We start from the raw sequence: 17,647 nt of genomic DNA on the forward strand, positions 1-17,647 counted from the left end.
GCCACACATTAAATACACAAACACTAATGAAATGTGATGAGAAAAAAAAGGTTTTAAGTAAATTTATGATTTTGTGTTGGGCCACCTTCATAGCCATCCTGGGCTACATGCAGCTGGGCTACATGCAGGCTGGACACCCCTGCTCCAGAGACTGAGGTCACAGGAGGCCCAAGGGGGCACATCTGCCAGCTCATAGCCCCACTGGGGAGGGGAGTTTGCCACCTGTTGTACACACTGTTCTGGGGCATTTTGGAAAAGCAGCGAATGGGGGTGCATGCAGGTGTTCAGACACTGGGCCCGAGGTCTTTCTCTCTGCTCAGTGCCACACTCACAGTTATGAAAAACCTAATGCAGGGAATGACAGTTTCCCCCTAGAAATGACTGCTGGGGAAAGCTTGCCCTCTGCGTAAATGGCTACAGTTGTTATCCCTGAACAAGCACCGAAATCCTTGGTCTGGTCCCTCTTTCCTTCGGCTACTGGGGAGCTCCGAGCCAGGTTTGTGCGGACCGCTGAAGCCAACTACTGCCCAGGTTTCCGGACACCTTTTCTAACCTCTTCATTTCTTGGCTTCTCTTTTCTTACTTTTTAAAAAGCTCCTATTTTACATGTATCTTTTATCAATTAGGTTCCAGCGCTTTGTGGAAGTAAGTGGGTGTAAATAATAGATTCATGATTGACTCAGCCTAGGTTCTAGCTCTTTAATTAAGATAGTGATCTTTTCCCAGAAACCCATGTTTGGGCTATTTTTGGGCCCTCAAAACACCCACTGAATGGTCTGCTCCAGCTTTGCTGAGGATCAGGGCAATGTTTGCGTTGCCCTTCCCCACGGTGGGTGGCAGTGCCGCCGAGTGAGCATGCGCTTTGGAGTCAAACAGAACTGAGTTCAAAGTTCAGCTCAGCCACTTATTAGGGGGCTGAATTAGGGCAAATAGTTTAACCCTCGCCTATACAATGAGAACAGTTAACCTTGCTGTTATCAGTGCTCACCTTGCTGGTTGTCATAAGGTTTGAATGGAATGATGCGCAGAGGATTTGGCAAAGCACCTAGCACCTAGTAAGGGTTTACTAAGCACTAATGATGATGAGAACGACAATTAACAGCATCTATTGAGTACTCAGGGAACACACAGTGGGCACTCAACAAACGCACAGCGCATCTTCCACCGAACCGGGGGGCTGGAAGGAGGGCTGCCCACCCGCCCGCCCGCCCACTGTTAGTCTCTCTCCGCTAACTGAGCCCTGAGGATGCGTTCACTACCTGTTCCAGAAGACGGCCCCTGAGATCTTCTGCATCTCCCCCAGGGTGGCTAGAAGAAGTGAGGACTTGCCGCAGCCCACCTGCCCCACGATCATGGTCAGCTGGCCTGCAGGGAGGGAGAGCCAGGATGGGCCTGAGGCCAAGAAGGAGTCTTACAACCACCACCCAGAAAGACAGCCAGAGAGACACTCCCCACCCTGGGGCCCCCATTTGCTGTCCTCCTACCTAGAATACCCCCAGGGAGTCCTTTCCCTCTTTGGGAACCTTTCCTTCTGGGTACTGACATTGCCCTCCTGGCTCCCCAAGCCCTCCCTCATTGATGACTCCCCCACCCAGCCCGAAGCTCCCGTTTCTCCCTTCCAGTGTCACCCAGTGTGAGCCCAGCTCCTCGTGGGCCCACGAGCGCCACCCCGGGCCCCACCGCCATCCCACTTCCATGCTTTGTTCAAGCTGCTGCCGTTGCCAGAACGCCCACCCTGCCTCATGGCCTGAGGGACCCTGCTCATTCTCAGAAGCTCCACTTCTTCCACGATGCCCCCTGGCTACTCGGGTCTCATCTTTTTGCAAAGCACCACGCTGTCCGTAACCGATGGGTTGACATCAAGGCCCCCATCTCGCCCTGTCCTTGCTGTTGCACTCCCACCTGGCACGTGGACTCCTGGAGCACGAAGCCCACCCCCTCTCTAGTGTTCATGCCCGAGGGTAGCCACTTAGAGTGAGCATGGAACAGACACTCAATACATGCTGGTTTTTCTTTTTTCTCCATGTTGGGACACAGGGAGAGGCACCTCAGACGTGACTCTAGGGGGACACCCTCAGAGCCTGATGGGGGGATGAGCGGGGTCATACCTCGGGGGATGCGGATGGTGATGTTGGACAGTGTGGGAATCCCATCGGGTGTCCACGTGAAGAAGCCTCCAATGACCTTCATTAGCAATAGCCCATGGCCCAGAAGAGAACAGGAAGACAGTTGGGATCCCAGTGTCAAAGTTTCTTATCTATCCTCCCCCAGAAAGGCCAGAAACTACTATTCCAGTCCTTGGATCACTTCCAGGACAGGGGAGTGGGGGACTGGTCTTCTCACACCCACCCCTGCCCAAGGCACCCTCCCTGAGAGAGCAGCCACACGTCCCCCCACACTGGGTGGAGATGGAAGACTTGTCCCTGGTCTTGGGACTCCCATGGGTCCTACAGGCAGGTAGGGTGACCTTGGGGCAGAGGACTCAGCAAACAGGTCTGGCCCATCAGTGCTGAGCCCCCTGTTGGTGATGGTGTTGGGGGCCAGGCTTGGGGTGTAGGGTCTCAGACTCACCTGGACACAGCAGTTGTCAGCATCCCCATCTGAGTTGGGGGCCAGCCTCTGCAGTGGGCCTGTGAGGCCCTGACAGTCTTCCCGGACTGGACGCTTGCGGTTCACGACCTTGAGTGGCTGGGGATGGTTAGGAGGAGGTGAGGGCCCGCAGGGCTGGGAGCTGTACCGGGAAGGGAGCCCCTCTTCCTGTGAGGAAAGGCTGAGGCAGGATGCAGCAGGCCTGAGTGGTGAGGGGGGTCAGGCACTCACCACTGCCTGGTACTTGCTGGCTTGGCCCTGGGGCGCAGGCTCCCGGGGAGCACACTGCTCTTCTCGGATCTCTGCGCTGGACAGGAATTCGCTCAACTTTTGCACGCTATAGAGGAAGCACAGAGACACCCCTCACCCCTGCCAGGGGCAGGGGAGAGGGGAGAGGGTGAACCTGAGACGGCAGCTCTGAGAAGGTTTTGAGTCCTGAGGTGTAGTCCCCACAAAGCCCCCACTGAAAGGGGATAAAGCAGTGGGCACCCGTGGTGGGAGCCATAGGTATTACCAGCACCTGTTAGGGTTGACTAATCCTCAGGAGTAGGTTAGGGTCCAGATTAGGGTGGATTTGGTTAGTTTTAGGAATAGTCCAGTGTTAAGGTTGGTGAGACTAAAAGATGGCTGCTGGTGGACAATATTAGTTACTGTTAGAATTAAGGTTGGTCAGTGTTAAGGTTAGTTAGGATTAGAATTAGTTATTAATAGTAGCTAATATTTATTAAGCACACACCATATGCCCGACAATATATGTTTTATGAGAATATCATTTAACCCTGCTAGGGGAGGTGTATTATTCTCAACTCACAAAGGAGAAATCTTCCTCTCCCACCCCAGGAATTTCTCTATGGACCCAGAGGAGGCTCCAAAAGTTTTGGTTCATTCTCTCTCACCTCTAGGGGTGTGGACGCTATCGGAGGAAGCCTGAGCATTGTTTGCATACCTCTTCCCTCCCTTTTGCTAAACGTCCAATAGGCCAGGGGCCTGGCAAGCTGTCCAACTCTCCAGGCGAGAACAGCCTGAGGCCCTAAACGGGCTGCGTCTCCTGGTTCCCGTTCTGTGCACAACGCCCCACCCCTGACCACCCCACCCCTGACCAGGAGCGGACTGCCAGCCTCTGCCTGTTCCTCCTGCTGCTCCGGGATCAGGCCCTCTCTCAACAGCTGGTGACTGGGATGGGCGGAGCTGGCCTTGTGTCCTGTTCCCACCTTCAGCCCAGGGTCTCATCGCCCTCTTAAAAAAGGTCTCAGCTACCTGAGGACAATGAGATTAGGAGTGTCTGCATATGGAAATGCTTCTGAGTCAGCACAAAGGATTTCCAACAGGTGTAGCATCCTTGATCCTGTGGTTTCTACACGGAATCACAGGGCTGGGGTGGGTGTGGCGGAGGAGGGGTGGTCACTAGAAGTCGCAATGCCGTGGTCATGGTGAAAGGCAAATACCATATGATCTCACCTATACGTCAAACCTAATCAACCAAACAAACAAGCGAGCAAAATAGAACCAGAGTCATGGAAATAAAGAAGAAACTGACAGTCACCAGAGGGGAGGGGGGTAACGGGGGAAAGAAGGGGAAGGGTCAAGTCGAGGAACATGTACACAGGACCCATGGACAAGGGCAATGAGGGGGAGGACTGAATGTGGGGGGGGTGGGCAGGGAAGGAGAGAGTGATGGGGGGAAAACAGGGACAACGGTAACTGAACTATAACTAAAAAATTTAAAAAGAACAACAACAACAAAAATGCCATGGCCAATAAAGCTGAGTCTGCACAGCCAACCCTGGAAATGGGAGCTGACCTTTCTCCCGCCTGCTATTCCCCGGTCAGATACTCCTTTGATCACAGTTCTGCTGAGTCCTACCCTTTCTATCCTTGAACCTCTGCTAGAGCTTCCTCGTGCAAGTTGCTTCTTCCACCAGCTACCTCAGTCTAATAGCTGCTCCTCCCTGCCAGCTGCCTGGGACCTGCCAGTGTTCCCTGAGACAGGGGTGTCACTTTTCTCGAGGCTGAAGGGGCTCGGGTACAGTGAGAAAGGCCGTAGCCAGCTTTCCCCAGAAACGCGACAGCCCATTGTTTTCAAGGACCCCTTTCAGAGGCCCAAGGAGGTCTCCTCAAAGCTTCAACAGGGGCTTGCCTTCCCAAGGGGGGGGAGCGATGTCTGTGGGAGACTGGAAGTGGGGGCCTCCCTGAGCTGTGGGTCAGTCAGGGACAGGACGTACAGGCACGTGGGGAAGTGGCTCACTGACCAGGGCTGTGAAGGCTCTGGGACCCGTGGGAAGAACAGGGGACGCTCAGCCCGGGGAAGGCAGAGATTCAGCGGGTACCTTCCGAAGTCCGAGGGGCCAGGCTGTGGGGAAGGCGTGGTGCTTCTTTGTGGGTGGCTCTGAGGGTGGAACTAGGACCGATGCGTGGAATTTATGAAGATGTACCAGTTTGCTCAATATTGAGCTGTTTTTTACAGAGTTATCTCGGAGGTGACATTGAATTCCTCTCCTTGGAGGTATGCAAGCAAGGTGGCTAGTCCTTTCTCAGGGATGGCGTGGAGGGGAGCCATGCAGGGCCTCTGTCGCCCTGACCAGCCACGACCAGCTCAGCGAGGCCCAGACCAATGGGGAGGCGTGTCCTGGGACCGAACAGCTATGGTTGCCAACGTCAGTCACTGGAGAGAGTGCTGGGGTGGCCACATGAGCTGCCTGTCCAGTGGCCTTGCTGGACACTTCTCTCACCTGACTAGAGCTTTGACCGTAGAGCGGACCACACTGGACAGCAGGAACAGCGGCGTGACCAGGATGTGGAAGAGGGAGAGGGAGGCGAAGGCCACTGAGGGCGAGAAGTCAGCCTCTTTGAAGAAGCTGGCGTGGCCCACAAAGGTCTGTGGACAGAGGCACATGTGAGACTGCGGGACTCAGAGCGTGGCCCCTCCCACAGCAGAAGCACCGAGCCCGGGGGAAGAAAGAAAGAGGTCTGTATCAGGGGACTCAAAGGGACTTTTTAGTTAAAGACACCTTCATCCACACAGGCATCTCAGAGCAATGTCCCCAGTGAGTTCAGGACTTCAAGCTGGAGGGCCGAGACGGCTCCCTCCCTGTCCTATCCCCTCTTTGCCATGGATGACTGGGGAGGAGCCCTTGGGTTAGGTCAGCTCTGCACCCCATCGGTTAGGAAAATGAAAACAGGAGAATTATAATCACCTGGTCACAGTGCTTTCCCTTGGCTACCCAGCCGGCTCAGTCGCCTCTGTTACCCAGAATTCCCTGAAAAGCCAGGCCAGAACCAACCCAATAAATCATGTCCAAAGTGAATTGCTAAGCATTCCTGACAGGTTGTGAACCCGCCACAGCTCTGGGACACCAGCCCCAGGGGAAATAAAGACATCTTTTTAAAGAACTGCAGCCATCACAGAAGCCAGGGATGGGGGTCCTGGGTGAAGGGGCTGTGGGCTCACAAGGGCCCAGGCCTTTCAGGAGGGGCATGCTGCCGGCTCCCACTGCTGAGTTCACACATGGCTTCGGTCAGAATTGCTTTAGAAAAACCTCCTCCACTATAATATTTCATGATGAGGAGGACTGTTCGTGCCATATTCTTACATTCCGAAAGGCAGGTTACAAAATTGCATGGGCAGCACAGTCCTATTTTTGTAAAAAGGTCATATTACGTGCCTTCAAAAAAGGCTGGAAAGAAACACATTAAAGATGCTGCCAGTGGGGTTATGGGTGATTTAAATTCTCCCTGCCCTTTCCATTCTGAATTTCCCAACGTTTCTACAACAAACATGTTTGGTAGCTATTTTTAAAAGAAAGTTTAATTTCTTTAGAGACTAAGCCTCAGGTCCTCCAGGCCTGGAGACCGGGGCCCCTGTCTTCTGAGCAGGGGAGGGGCCTGCCCCGTATGTAGACTTTCAGTCCATTGCCTGGTGTCCAGGCCCACTGACGAGGCATCTTCTGAAGTCCCCGCGCAGAAAGGCCAAACCCGGGGGAGGAGCCCTCACTCCTGTCTTTCTGCCCCACCCCCACCGGGAGAGGGAGGAAGGAGCCACTCACGATGAGGACCGCTGCAATGGGGATGGCCGTGTTCATGAAAACTGCGGAGGAAGCACAAGTTTAGCGGGAGCGGTGAGGCAGCTAAAAACAAAGCCCCTCAGGGGTGGAGGTTATGCAGCCTTGGGGTCCCTTCCCCAGCCAGTGGGGTGGCACTGGGGCGGGGTAGGGGCCGAAGTCCAGCTGGTTGGCACCTGCAGCTCCTTACCTGTTTCCCTCAGGGTGCTGGTCTGCCGGGACCCTGAGATTTAAACCATTAAATAAAGGCTTGGATACTCCTACTCTGCTCCTGTGGACAGTGTGAAGGAAGCCCCGTGAAAATGTGACGGGAGATGGGATCGGGTAGGGTCAGCTGCCTGTGGTCAGTGGGGAGGTCAGCGGCATGGCTCTCTGGAGTCACCAAGTTGTTACTCCTTCCTTTGCCTTTGGTCCCTGTGTCTGCCTCTCCCCCGCCCCGCCGCCCCACCCCCTGCCCAGGCCAGGTTCTCCCTGGGGCTTGGAGCCTTCCTAATCTTCCATGGCTCGGGGGGAGACTTCAAACTCACACTCAAGTATCAGTGATGAAGGACATCTTAAAACAGGGCATCCCTTAGCTCTAAGACTGAGAGTCCATGCCCGGGAAGGAGGGCAGTGGTTTGTTTAACGTGTGGCCCTCAAACCCTTCCTAGGGACCGGAGAGCAAAGAGAGCTAGACTTCAAGTCAAAGAGCCTGTTACATAGAAGCTGTGTAACCTTTGGCAGATCATTTCCCCACTCTGTGCCTCAGTTTCTGTACCTGATCCTTGTAAGCCTGTACTTCCTTGTTCATACGCTCTGGCTTTCTCCAAGGTGTGAGGAGATAATGCAGTGAACAGGTTCTTCAAGCCCTAGGTGCTAATGATCACACCCCACTGGCTACTAGCTCAGCCCTGCTCCCTGGCTCCCTGCTCCTCCGGCCCAATGGGTAAGACCTCGAGGCCTACGCATGGCGTCCTGAACTTGCAGACAGAGCAGCCCTCCTAGAACCAGAGATGACCTTCTAGCTGCCACCCTCCTATCTCATCTGTCATCCTGCCAGGAGCCTCTTCCAGGCCAGCCCAGAAAGGAGTCTGGTTCTGTAATTAAGCCAAATGAAAGCAGAATAAGCCAGGAGCCAGAGGCCAACCAAGGGCTCGGCCTGTGCACGTGACCCCTGTCCAATGAACAGTGAAGTCTCTGACACTCTGAGGTTCAGAGGGTCAACACCAACCCAAGAAGCTGTCTGCTTGTTCGAAGAATCCTGTGTCAGCCAGTGCATACTCAGTGTATACTGGAGGTCTGGATGCCCCAGTGGGAGGAAGAACACAGCCCCTGCCCTCAGAAGGCTCCTAGTTTGAGGAAGGAGACAGAACCAGGCTCCCAGGAAGGTCCTGATTTGCTGGGGAGAGAGGACACGTGCCCTTAGGGAGCTCCCAGCAGAGAGGAAAGACATTGTGCCCATGTTAGGGGATTCCTTATCTGACGAGGGAGACACAGCCCCTGCAGAGCTCCCAGTCTCAACAAGGAGATGTGCCTGAGCTCTGTTTTTTTATCAGCACCACTATCATACATGACCGAGCTTAACTGCCCTTCCTGAAGAGGACTCCAGGTCTCCACGTGCCCACAGCAACGCTGCAGCCCTCCCTCCTAGTCTCTGGCAGGGGCAGTATAAGCATTATTGGCTCTCCAGTAGAAGGGACCCAGGTCTGGGACCTGAGGCGCAGCGCAGCTGTCACTGGCTGGAGAGAAGAAGGAGAAGGACTCCCATGAGGCTTGGGCCCTTGACCATCACAACCATATAGCTCTAAACACAAGGTAGCTTTGTCCTTCCCGTCCAGGGCCAGTTATTCCAGGGAGCTCCCTCAGGACGGGGGCCTCATTCTGTTCCTCTGTTGCCCACCCTAGCAATCACCACAGAGGAGGGGCTCACGCTACAAGGCACCTGTGCACCGCCTCATGGCCCCCAGCCCCAGGTTGAGACCCAGCCCACACATTCTGGGGTTCAACTCCCAGCTAAAAAATAGGTACAGAGTTAGGTTGTAAACTGGTACAGCTCTGCTTGGAAAGCAATCTGGTGCTCTGTAGCTACAGCCACACAGAAGTTTAGACCTTCTGATCCTGTAATCCCTCCCCTGGCAGTTTATCTGGAATACCCCGAGAGAAGCACAAAGCTCTCAGCAAGCTGCTGTTAGTTATAGCACTGTCATAGCAAAACAAAACCACAGCCACAGCGCAAACCACTGGAAACGAAACCAGCCGGCAACACATCCTACACAAGGGGCTGGCTGTTTTAGTAAGCGTGGTCTGTCAGCTCCCAGAGAGTCCCACAGTCATGCAACGTGCCATAACTGACATTTCGTTCCACGGCCTGTTTTCCTTGGTCGTGATTTTTCTTAATTTGTATTTTTCCCCTATTTTGTTGTCTTTATTCTTGTAGCTGCTTGAACTCCTTTGAGGAATGAGACAAGCTATAAATAAAATTTAAAAATGAGTACTCTAAAGTTGGCTCTCTCAAAAGAGAATCCATATGATACCATTAATTTCTACCCTGTCCTGGCTCTTGTTTAGAGACACTAAAGAATGAATATATCATTTTCCACTTCCCTCACACTCTCTTGCAAGGATGGCCTTTGTGCAGGGAACTCTGGGTCCCCTTTGGGGTGGAGGATGGGGGTAGGGATGGAATTACCAGCTGCTTACATTTTAAAGACCTCTCTGAGAAGCAGCCCACTGGGCCCTGGAGTAGACAAGGCTGGTGCTAGGGATGTCAGCGCCAGAGTCTGGGAGGCCCGGGAGCCTCTGGCACCACTCTGAGCTCAGCACACACTCCGGAACCCTAGTGAGACTAGGGAGGGCAGGGGGCTGGGCACCCCAGCTGTCATGGGTTGAAGGCCTGTGGCCTTGCCTCTATTTTCCTGAGCCACATAAAGCCCTGTAAGATATTCAAGGTGATGGATGGGTACAAAAATATGACCCAGAACAGACTTCTCCCCATTTGTGGCATGGGGGGGGGCTGACTCACTTTGACTTGAGGTGGGAAAGACAAAGAAAAAGAGAACATAGAGAACATGATAGTGCTTAAATCCTGCACGTTAGGAAGCAAGAAATCCTGGTAAGATGACGCCGAGAGCAGAGGATGACAAAGCGACATGTAAGTGTGGTGCTGCCGTGGAAAAGTTCAGACTCGCACAGGCAGATCTGAAGGGCCTCCTTCGAAAGCAAAAGTCTTTCCATTGTGGTATAAAGATGTGAGTAGGTGTTGTTTCAATCCTCCCCCCAAAATGCCCTTTAAGAAGTATTTCTTCAAAAATTACTGTTTTGAGGGTTTCCTCTGTTCCAGGCACGACGCTGGGTCCTGGGGGCACAGCCGTGCACAATGTGTCAGCGTTTTCTAGCCCCCCCCCCCGCCCCCCGCAAAGGGAACAAACCCACAAATCAGCAGAAACCAGGGTGGTGCTCAGATAGCGCTCCCCTGGCTTTGCCCGAGGGAGGCCATCCTGCCCTGGGGGTGCCACCTGCACCACCTTCCAGCAGCTTTTCATTTCCAAAGATACACAGTTCAGAAGTCACGTGTCAGGGAGGCAGAGCCAGACATTCGTGCCTCTGGTGAGCTGCAGGTTGTCCCGGGGTGCGGGGTGCGGGGTGAGGGGGTGGCTGGTGGGGAGCTACAGGCTCACAGCCTGGGCGAATGCAGGCGGCACCAGCAGGAGGGGCAGTGCAGTTTTAAGTGCACGGGGCTATTTCGCATTCATTCTGAAGTCAATGGCAGGGAAAGAAAGCAGATTAATGGTGTGTTTGTGGTTGGCCTGGTGGGAGCACCGCAGGAGACCCCTCAGGTCCTGCTGATTCTTGCCTTCTTAACTGATGACCCTCCCCGGTTCCCCCTCAGCCTCCTCCCTGCCCAAGCAGGCCAGGATATATGCATCAGCAGGCCAGGGGTGTGGCTGCCCCAGCTGGTGGCAGAAAGGCCAGATACTGAAGAAGAATTTCAGAGAAGCTGGAGAAGGAAGAGGGGCCAGATCTGGCAGTCACCTTGTGCCCCCACACTGGCGGTTTGAGTCCAGGCCTCCACCGAGGAGGAGAGAAGGAACTGAAGTCTTGGGCTGTGAATGGGGGTAGGGGCCAGGTGCCCTATCCTGCCCATCCCACTCCCATCCACTGCATAGTTGGGGTGCTTGGGGGCTTGTTTTTTGTTTCCCAGGACTCGGTAGGAGGTCAGTCACACTCATCCAGGGAGGGCCCACCTGACTGTGTGCGGTTCAGACCCGACTGGGAAGACGGAACACCCCTGGCCCCAGAACACCAGAAGAGAGGGCAAAGCCGTCTTACTTGCACTTAAACTGCTTCAATGGCTCCCCCACCTCAGGAGAAAACCCAGAGGCCTGAACACAGGGCACAGGGTCTGTATGATTTGGTTTTGTTTTCCTCTCCTCACCAGATTACGTTTGAGTCTCAAACACACTATCATCCTTCTCACCTTTAGGCTTTGGGCCTGGAACATTCTTTTCCTCGTCCGGTTAACTTATAATCACTCTTTGGGCAACGAGCTTCGCCTCTGACAAAGCTTTCTTGACACTCGCAACCTCTGAATACGACTCTCACGGGTGCTGACAACACCCATTTCTATTCCTGTCACTCACCACACAGCTCTGTGGCTGGCTTCCCTACATGCGTAGCACAGGGCCTGGCACATAGTAGGTGCCTGGTAGAGATTTGTTAAATGAAAGATAACAGATTTGGTAAAGATAACTAAATGAAAGAAATAAAAGGAGCCGGGGTCGGGTGGGTATCACAAAAGGGAAAGTGGGGCACTCGGAGCTGACGCCAGGGCTCTGAGCACATGCGCCACCACTGGTCATGGCATGGTCTCCCTGGAGACTGTGACTCAAGGACCATGCCTGCCTCCTCTTTACCCCCCAGGGTCTCGTCCAGTCTGGCTCGGAGAGAAGGTTCTGGAATGGGTGCTGCACACGGGACAGAAGGAACTGGCAGCATGTTGGTTGGTGGACTGGTAGGACCTAGGTCCCTTTCGTCACACTTGCAGTTTGTCCTCAAACACGTGGCGGGGCTGGACACCTGGAGTCACCATGCTTCTGTAAGGAAATAGACTGGCCTGGCTGCTATGGGGGGTGGCCACTGTACTTGCCTCCAGCTTTTTCCCACCTGATCTTCTACTCACTGAAATCCCACCCTCCTTGCAAGGTGCCGCCCAAGCCTAATCTTGCACGAAGCTCTGTGTGAACTCCCAGTCCACATGGGCTTCCTTCTCCTCTGTTCTCTGCCATTTACTGGCTGAGGACCTTAGTGAGCCATTTCACTTCTCTGAGCCTCAGTCTTCCCTGCTGTAAAGTGGGACAGTAGAGCTACACACCTCGCAAAGCCGGTCTGCGGATTAAGGGCCGTCAGCATGCTAGGTGGCCAGCACAGAGCGGGTCCACACAGTGCAGTTCTCCCTGCCACACTCTTCCAAGTGTGTCAGCGCTGACTTCTCAGCAGACTGTAAACTCCTTGAGAATGGGGTGCACGAGTTACTGTCTCCTGCATCCCTCTCAGTGCTTAGCATAGAGTCGAGCACACAGAGCTGGGCTCCCTCAACACCCACTGAGTGACATGTGTCTGCTTTCCTTTGATCCTGGATCTCGATGGCAGAGAAACTGCACACATTTCCTTTCACCTCCCCCACCAACCCACATGCTGCCCTGCACCAAATCTCCACCCACAGGAGCTCTCAGTGAAGCCGAAGGTGAGGCCATCAGATAGAGTGTCAGAGGCAACTTGACTGGTGTAGGATGGCAGACTGAAAGCACAGCCGGGCAGCACCAGACAGGCCCCGCCAGGAAACGTGACTCCAGGGCTTTTCTGTGGCACTGGAACCCCATGGCCGGCGCCAAGGGTGAGGGTGAAAGATGCCCCATTATCTCAAGCCTAATGACCTGTGTCCTGATCCCTGGTGATAGAGAGCAGAAGGCAGGAAGTCTGGGAGCAGATAAGTGAAAACACGCTTAAAGCATATACCTGCAGCCAGAAAGTGCCCTTCCTTACCACCTGTCTCTCCCCCTCGCACAGACTAGCACAAAGAAACCCATCCCAGGAAGGGCGAACACTGAGCACACAGTGCTTGGCTTTCAGAATCCCGGAGGGCTCTTCCCTTTCCCTCCCCAGTGCCTCTTCCAGGGACCAGCTGGGGTTGCTCTGTTTATCCTTCTAAGTTGCTGAGGCCTGGACAGGTGAGGGGCCCTGGGCAGACCCCTTCTTGGCTCCAGAGTCCCTTAACTCCTTCCAGAGTCAGCTCAGCTCTTGACAGCATAGAGCCTCCCTTCCCCAGGTCCTCTGGGCTCCAGACCCTTCACAAAGCCCTGGCTTGTCTTTCCAGGGACCCCTGGGACAAAGAACACCTATTAGATAGGCTTCGGCGGGCTAGCCCGGGAACCTAGACACCTTATGAGGTTGTTTACATAGGAAGATACATCCCCGGTTGCAGTTTGGAGTGCAGGAAATGAGCATGCATCTCCTAGAAGCAGAGTAGCTGCCCCTTGCCCCCACCCTTATGACCCAAGGCTGCTTCTTTTGTGCTTTCAGGAATCTTGGGGACCAGTGTCCCGGCTTCCTTGCTGCTCCCCTCCCACTGCAGCAACGATGAACCCACCCTACCCGACCCTGCCAAATTGTTGCTGGGAGAGAAAGTCACCTGGCTGTTGGGGGAGGCCCTCGCCCACCTCAGCACTTGTTTGCCGTGATGGAGCCTGGAAGCCAGCATCTGCAGTTGTGCATGGGGCGGGGTCACCGTTGACACAGCCAGACCCAGGGGCAGGCAGAGCCGGCACAGACAAGGATAAAGAGGGCCTGGATTTGCGAACAGTAATTTCTGAGCTTCCTAAATGGTCCTTCCCAATTTCTTCTGTCCCAGGGAGTGCTCAGCCCAAGGGTCAGAGACCACAAGGTCAAGGATGAGGGTCAAGGGGCGGGACCAGCAACCTGTAGAGCCTTGGTGAGGAATCCAGGGAGCCACGGCTGCCTGCCACACTCACAGCTCCAGTCTGAGAAAATGAGATCCCAGCAGCACTTTCTGCAGAAAGATGCCATGGCTAGTGATGTGTATGGGGAATGGCCTGGCCACTGCTACTGGACAAGGGTCCCTGCCTGAGGCACAGGACCCCAGGGTTTGGCTGGACACAGGGAGGTAGGACACCTGAGCCCTTGGGCTGGATGGTGGCCACCTGTCCCCACCAGAGCCTCTCTGGGCCGTGTAAACACCAGGAATGCAGAGACGACCAAGGGACCGTCTCAGTCACCATGAGCTTATCTGGGACACATGAGCAGAGCGCCCTCCACTACGGCCCCACCATCGGCCCCGTTCCCCGCTCCGAGCCTTGCACACCAAAAAACCGGTTCCAGCTGGTGGAGGCGATCAGCTTTGTTCATCTCTTCTAATTTCCTCCCCTATTTCTCCCCTCCGTCAGAGCCACTAGACTCTCTTCTAGTAAGAGGAAACAGCCTAAACATGGTGCCCCATCGTGTCCTAAGTCTTCTTGCCCGGCCATCGTCCCCGGCTCTGTGTGGAAATAGGTCAAGGCTGGGAGTCAGAGACTCCGGAGGATCTAGTCTGAGTCATGCTAGGAACCTCAGGAACACACCCCTCCGGGCCTCAACTTCTCGCCTGTAAAACGGTTCTGCCGACCTGCAGAAAATAGTTCCTATTTCCCTCCCCTACCACATCCTGTGTAATCTCCACAGGTCTACCTTTGAATTCACAAATTCTCTCTTTAGCTATGTTACTTCACATAACCTGCACACTGAGTTGTTTTTTTGTTTTCCCGTTTTGTTTTTTCTCTCCGAGGACTTCCTCTCGGCCCTTCCTACCATAACAACTCTTAAACCGGGAAGGCCAGGGGGCTATAGTGTGAGGTCTGCCAGCTGCCTGCTTTCAGCATCCCGGTCATGCCCTCGGGCACTAACCGCCGCTGGGCAGGTCCCTGGAGCCACCCGAGCAACTGAGAGCAGCCCCGGCCAGTAATCACCTGAGCTCCGCACACCCTGCCCTACCCTAGGAGCTGTTATCCACTGAATTAATTTCAATAACTAAATTTTTAATTTATAGACTTTTTATGGCTTTCTTTTCCCCCAATACTTTTCTATTTTGCCTTGTAGGTTTTATCCCTTCTTTAGCTCTTTAATTATTTTATGCATACTTATTATATTATCTCTTTCAGACTATTCTAACCTCTCCAGGTATTGAGGGAGTAATTCTCCTATATTTTGCTTTTGCTGACTCATTCCGGTGGTAGGTTTTTATTTCTTTATTATTAGCTCAATGTTTAAGAGGAATGCTTGCTACAGGAATCCCATGTTCGCTAGAAACTGGTTTTATTATGTGCGTCTGATGGGGCCCTGGGCATTTCACCAGTTTTGGTCTTTTTCTTTCCCTCTCTTATTTCTGGGCTTGGTGTTCCCACACCAACCGATTGCTGTAAATTCAGTTAGTGTAGATACGTCTGTGAGGGCCTCGCACTTGAGCTCCTGTTGTTTAAAGTAAAAGTCTCTCCTTTTCAGGGCCCCAGATCAATGGGAGTTTCCACGGAGCCTCCCCAGGGCGGCGCTGACTCGCTGAAAAGGAGTCCTCCCAGGAGAATCCAAATTGCTCCTTATCCCTTTCCTGCTGCCGCCCGATAAACTGGCAGCTCAGCAGCACATCGAAGACCTCATCTCTCTTTCTCATCACTGTATCCCGAGGGTGGGCTCAGTGCCCCCACACAGCAGGCTGCCAGTACCTGTGTGCTGGATAAATGACCGGGGAACACTGTGATTTCTGGGGGCTCTGCTATGTGAGAGGGTTGGAGGCTCACCTGGACTTCTGCCCCTCCCCCTCTCCCAAGTCCTGACGCCTTATCCTAGCAGCAGGCTGGCTGGTCAGCTGGCTGGCTGACTGGGGCGGACTCACTGGAGATGGAGGTGTAGATGGCAAAGGCCCTGAGGCTGGTCATCTCTTTCCTGCGAGTCATCTCCACCCGCGTGCGGAAGATGTTTTCCCAGGCGTACAGCTTCAGCAGCTTGATGCCGCGGAGCATCTCATTGGTCTGCTTCAGTCTCTCATTAGAATACTCCTGCCAGGGGTCACCGAGTCAGAGAAGGGTGTCTTCTGCCCCATCCCTTCCCAGAGGAAGGAGCTGAGTCCATGTTCTCACCATTTCGCAGACAATACCCAGCTCCTGTCCCCACAGGGATGCCCCTGCCTTGTCCATTAACCCCGTTTCACAGACACAGAAACGGGTGAAGCAGACGGGTGACGTGACCTGCTTACGGTCATGATAGTGTGCATGTGTGTGTGGGGGGCAATATTTGGTGGCATCTCCCCACCGATGAGATAGGGGAGGGAGCAGGAAGGCATATGGGGGAAGGATAGGGGAAGAGGCAGGTGCACACCTGCGGACACTCACCAGGGTGCTCCGCTGGGCCTGGGAGAGCTTGGTGGCCACGAAGTACTGGACAGGGGCCAGTAGAATGATGACAGCTGCTCCAATTAAGGCACTGACTCCGAGGATGTAGTAAAGGAGAATCACGCCCACCACGATCTGAGGGGAGGTCATAGGGGTGAGTTCCCTTTGACTGGTGGCTGCTCTGTCAGGGTGGGGGATGGTAAAATCCCCCCCACCTCCAGTCTCCTAAAGTGGGACAGGCCTCAACACCAGTTTCCAAAGTGTCTAGGTTGGGGGTGGGGTGGAGGAAGAGATGCGACAAAGCAATGTCAGAGGAGGAGTTAACATGATGGGCTTGCACGGGAGCAGAGTGTTTCTGGGCTGGGAGCTAACTGGAAAGCTGGCTGAAGCATTCTCTCTCCCCAAGTTTGTTTTCCAGATGGAGGTCTCAGGGCTGGGCTTGCACCACCGTGAGTGTGACAGCACATTTCCTCCGAGCTGGTATCCAGGCTGACGTTTTGCTCTCACTGGGAAGCAGTAATATAAGGGCAAAGGGCCACAGCCACCGCAGCCATGCCCAACAGAACCAGGCCAGGACCCGGGAGTCTGCCTTTCATTCTTATGCTCCTGGCGTCTTTAGTGTTTTAGTGACTCTCCCAGATATTCTCTGAAAAGAGAATCCATCCTGTTCCTAGCTTTATGCAAGTGACTGCCTGCTTCTGAATATTTATGAGAAGTGTACGTTATCCTTGTCCTCCTCCAAAGCATGGAGATGACAGTTCCTCAGGTTGCCTCCAACAGCAGGACCTCTAAATTCTGGGCTTAATCTAGAGGAACAGATGTGCTGCCTTCCTTAATTGGAAAATAAAAAGCCTGCCTGGGCTGACCCTGCACTCCTGGAGCCCTGCACCACCTTGGCACGGAGCTCCTCGCACCAGCTCAAGGACAGAGGAGTGGGCGCATGGCTCTGTGACTTCTGTTAATTACAGAATGCCTCCTGCATTAGCGGGTTCTCGGGCGCCAATAAGTGGCCCTTCACCACCTGCCGCCCAGTGTTTAGCTGATGCTCAGCGCTGGCACAGACAGGCAGAGGGACACATTAGGAGATGAAGAGCCCTCCTGCTCCTGCTGGGCCCTGCTGCCATCACCCTCCAGAAGATCATCCCTGGCATCCAGGCCTTTCATGAACTGTCCTCATGTGGAAGCAATGAGGGCATCATTCGGCAGCTTGGGGAGAGCCGGGCACCCAGGAAGTTCCCAACGCACTCCCAAAATGACCACCAGCGCAGGGGCTGGGGGTCGGTGCCTGCACCACCCCCCACCGTCACCTCCAGGTGCCGGCAGCTGCTGGGGTGGGAGCTGGGGAGGCAACATCTGCTGCCAAGTCTCCTCCTCACACTCCGCCTACCCCTCCTGCTGCTCCTCAGGCTCCTCTGTCCACTGCACTCCCCTCTCTGCAGGGGCCTGGATGGGCCCACGGGGGAAGGCACCAGAAAGTGGGGATTCTGAGAGTGCAAAGCATGTGTGGGGAACGAGCTGTTTCAGCTCCTATTCACAAGTTGGACAAGCAGCCTAGGGTGGTGTGGGGGATCACGGTCCCTGGAGTCT

General features: G+C 54.3%; 1 protein-coding gene across 7 annotated transcripts in view; it reads right to left on the bottom strand.

Annotated features, from left to right (window-relative positions):
* ABCC8 (ATP binding cassette subfamily C member 8) overlaps positions 1-17,647 on the bottom strand; it is a 74,540-nt gene that overhangs the window by 28,691 nt on the left and 28,202 nt on the right. For all 7 annotated transcript variants that reach the window (XM_045825599.1, XM_045825598.1, XM_045825594.1 and 4 more), the window contains exons 9-16: positions 16,061-16,195; positions 15,565-15,727; positions 6,633-6,673; positions 5,319-5,464; positions 2,821-2,926; positions 2,572-2,688; positions 2,109-2,184; positions 1,260-1,365 (exon numbers count right to left, since the gene is read on the bottom strand). In XM_045825599.1, coding sequence (XP_045681555.1) covers positions 1,260-1,365; positions 2,109-2,184; positions 2,572-2,688; positions 2,821-2,926; positions 5,319-5,464; positions 6,633-6,673; positions 15,565-15,727; positions 16,061-16,195 — 890 coding nt within the window. The remainder of the gene's footprint in view (positions 1-1,259; positions 1,366-2,108; positions 2,185-2,571; positions 2,689-2,820; positions 2,927-5,318; positions 5,465-6,632; positions 6,674-15,564; positions 15,728-16,060; positions 16,196-17,647) is intronic.

Source organism: Phyllostomus hastatus, unplaced genomic scaffold, assembly GCF_019186645.2.
Source record: "Phyllostomus hastatus isolate PE091 unplaced genomic scaffold, TTU_PhHast_1.1 phas_scaffold_585, whole genome shotgun sequence".
NCBI lineage: Eukaryota > Metazoa > Chordata > Mammalia > Chiroptera > Phyllostomidae > Phyllostomus > Phyllostomus hastatus.